Source organism: Euphorbia lathyris, chromosome 5 (assembly GCF_963576675.1).
Source record: "Euphorbia lathyris chromosome 5, ddEupLath1.1, whole genome shotgun sequence".
Lineage (NCBI taxonomy): Eukaryota > Viridiplantae > Streptophyta > Magnoliopsida > Malpighiales > Euphorbiaceae > Euphorbia > Euphorbia lathyris.
The window spans coordinates 2847048-2849995 of NC_088914.1; the positions used below are offsets into that span (position 1 = coordinate 2847048).

General features: G+C 38.6%; 1 protein-coding gene across 1 annotated transcript; it reads left to right on the plus strand.

Annotated features, from left to right (window-relative positions):
- The first annotated feature begins 533 nt into the window (after positions 1–533).
- Positions 534–2948, plus strand: LOC136229644 (endoribonuclease Dicer homolog 2-like). The gene is made up of 6 exons (XM_066018562.1): positions 534–590; positions 665–1080; positions 1167–1458; positions 1579–1788; positions 1896–2555; positions 2619–2948. Exons 1-6 carry the CDS (start codon positions 534–536, stop codon positions 2946–2948), a joined length of 1965 nt encoding a protein of 654 aa, XP_065874634.1.

The following is a 2948-nucleotide window of genomic DNA, read 5'->3' on the forward strand; positions in this document are numbered from 1 at the left end:
GCTGGCATATTTGTATCCTCTTCAAAGTCATCTAATGGAGATGAGCACCCAGCACTGTTGTCTTGCACAAGGTTGGCTTAATGTTTGGCAAGACCAGTAAATCTCTTCCCCTTAAACCACTCAGGGTAGCCTTTTATTCTAAAACATTCAGATCGATCATGACCTGATTTCTTACAGTAATTACATTGTTTATCTTCTTTGCTTCGATTTGTATTAGAACTGTAAGATCCTCCAGAAAAATTACTAGCATTCGGTTTGAAGCCTTTGTTGTTTTGACTTCTTCCTCCTGTAGACATATTAACAAATTTTGACTGCATACTATCATCTGCATCTTGAGGCTTTTCAATTTTGGCTAACATTGAATAAGCTTTATACACTGGTGAAAAAGGATCCATTAACAATATTTGATCAATCATATGATTAAAATCAGTGTTTAAACCTGAGAGAAATTGCATTAGTTGCTCTTCATCCGCTTGACTTTGAGCATTTATGCGAGATGCACATGTACAAGCTACTGATGGTTTGATTTCAGCATGCTCATCCCAGAGCCTCTTAAGTATATTGGGACAATTGAACTTCAACCGGATATGGTAAGTAGCTTAGTTTTTGTAATAAATTTCAAACGAGTACCGATATTTCACTTTTTCGGGTTTTGTCTTTACAGGTTCTTATATGTAGGAAGTTTGCCATCAATGTTTTCAAAGTTCTTAGAGATCACAATATCGAAAACTTGACAGAAATGTTAAATAGTATGGTGCCAAACAAACTCGGCGAAAGAGAATACTTTTTACTTCCATCCACGGGCCATTCGATTGACTGGAGTTCTGTGAGATCCGTTCTGTTTTCATATGAAAATATAAGGAAGGATCATAAGCTATGTCCTCTAAACCGCGATGCACGTACTATACAGACTGAAAGTGGTCTGGTATGTGAATGCATCCTGCGAAATTCTTTAGTATGCACACCACATGATCGAAAAGTCTATTGCATTCGAGGTATATTCGAGGATCTGACTGGATACTCGCAGCTGAAATCGAAGTATAGAAGTTGTAAAACGTACAAGGACTACTATAAACATCGGTATGTATTTTTTTTTTCATTTCGTTCTTATGGGATTTTGTTGTTTGATATTACTTATGACTGTCCAAGCTAACATGAAATTGCAGACATGGTATCAACCTGCATTTCGACCGAGAGCCGCTTCTAAGTGGAAAAGAAATGTTTCCTTTGCGGAATTATCTCTGCAAAGGCAGAGAACCAAGCGGGAAAGGTCTTGATGTCCAATTACCTCCTGAACTTTGTCGCGTTATCGTGTCACCAATATACATAAATACTTTCTATACTTTTTCATTTCTTCCGTCAATCATGCATCGACTCGAGTCTGTGCTTATTGCTATTAACTTGAAGAAGCTGCATACAGATCGTTGCATTCAAAACGTTGCTATTCCATCCATCATGGTACTCTCCCTACTCGGTGGAATCTTTTTGAGACAATTTGATTTGTTTATGAACGGAAGATCGATGAATCTATCAGGCAAATCATGTTTTAAGTTGTGCTAACATGATTCCATATGGTAGGTTTTGGAAGCAATTACAACGAAGAAGTGTCGAGAGAAATTCGATATGGATTCATTGAAGACTCTCGGGGAGTCTTTTCTTAAATATGTTACGAGTCGACAGCTATTTCAAGTGTTCCCGAATCAACATTCGGGTCTACTCAGTATTAAAAAGGATAAGCTTATTAGTAATGCAACACTTTGTCAATTGGGATGTGAACATAAACTTTCGGTAACGTTTTTCCTATTCGTATCTTTCATGTCATAATTTAAGGCCTTAAGTTACATTTGGTTCTGTCAAAATATTGCTAATCCTCTATATCGCTTGTCGAATTGCAGGGATTTATTCGCAACGAGTGCTTCGAGCCAAAGAATTGGATGTTTCCTGGTGATACTTCTGGCTGCCACTCACTCAATGAGGAAATTTTGACTGATACTAGAAAAATGTATATAAGCGGACGTAGAAAGCTTAAGCAAAAGACTGTTGCTGATGCGGTTAAGGCGCTGATCGGGGCTTATGTCAGCTCTGGAGGTGAAGTAGTCGGGTTAATATTTGTGAACTGGTTAGGTATAAATGTAGAGTTTCCCAATATACTGTATGAACGGAAATTCCAAGTGAAAACAGCGAATTTTATCAATGTCCGATGCATAGAATCGTTGTTGAACTACTCATTTCGAGACCCTACTTTGTTATTGGAAGCATTCACGCATGGTTCGTACATGGTTGCTGAGATTCCGAGATGCTATCAGCGACTTGAATTTCTCGGAGACTCAGTACTAGACTACCTAATCACAGCTTACTTGTATGAGAAGTATCCGGGGCTATCACCCGGATTGTTAACAGACCTCAGATCTGCATCAGTAAATAACGACTTCTATGCTCAATGCGCCTTTCGGAAAGGCGTGCATAAGCATATACTTCACGCGTCACAAAAGCTTCAGAAGGATATTGCCTTGTCAACTACTAATTCGGAACATTCCAACATATCGTTCCCTAAGGTAAGTCATGATTGTAACAAACTTTCATTCATTCGATCATTCATTCAATTTATGTTCGTGCAGGTACTTGGAGATGTAATTGAATCTCTCGCGGGTGCTATTTTTGTTGATTCAGGATACAAAAAGGACCTTGTGCTCGAGAGCATAAAGCCGCTTTTGGAGCCTTTGGTTACTCCAGAAACACTTGTGCTTCATCCTACAAAAGAGCTTACCGAATTGTGCCATAAACAACATTATAACCAGAAAGAATCGTTTTCTCGGAACAATGGTGGCACGAGCAGCGTGGAGGTTGAAGCATTTGGAAGAGTGTTTACACACACATCTGAAGCTATAGATAAGAAAACAGCTAAGAAACAAGCTTCCAGTGAGGTTTTAAAAGGCATTGAAAAATAA

What these genes read in the sequence shown, in the direction of transcription:
- LOC136229644 (XM_066018562.1), top strand. Translation starts at nt 534, where the DNA reads ATGCTCATCCCAGAGCCTCTTAAGTATATTGGGACAATTGAACTTCAA. An exon ending in TTGAACTTCAACCGGATATG is followed by an intron (nt 591 to 664) that starts GTAAGTAGCTTA and finishes TTGTCTTTACAG; the next exon opens with GTTCTTATATGTAGGAAGTT. An exon ending in GATGTGAACATAAACTTTCG is followed by an intron (nt 1,789 to 1,895) that starts GTAACGTTTTTC and finishes GTCGAATTGCAG; the next exon opens with GGATTTATTCGCAACGAGTG.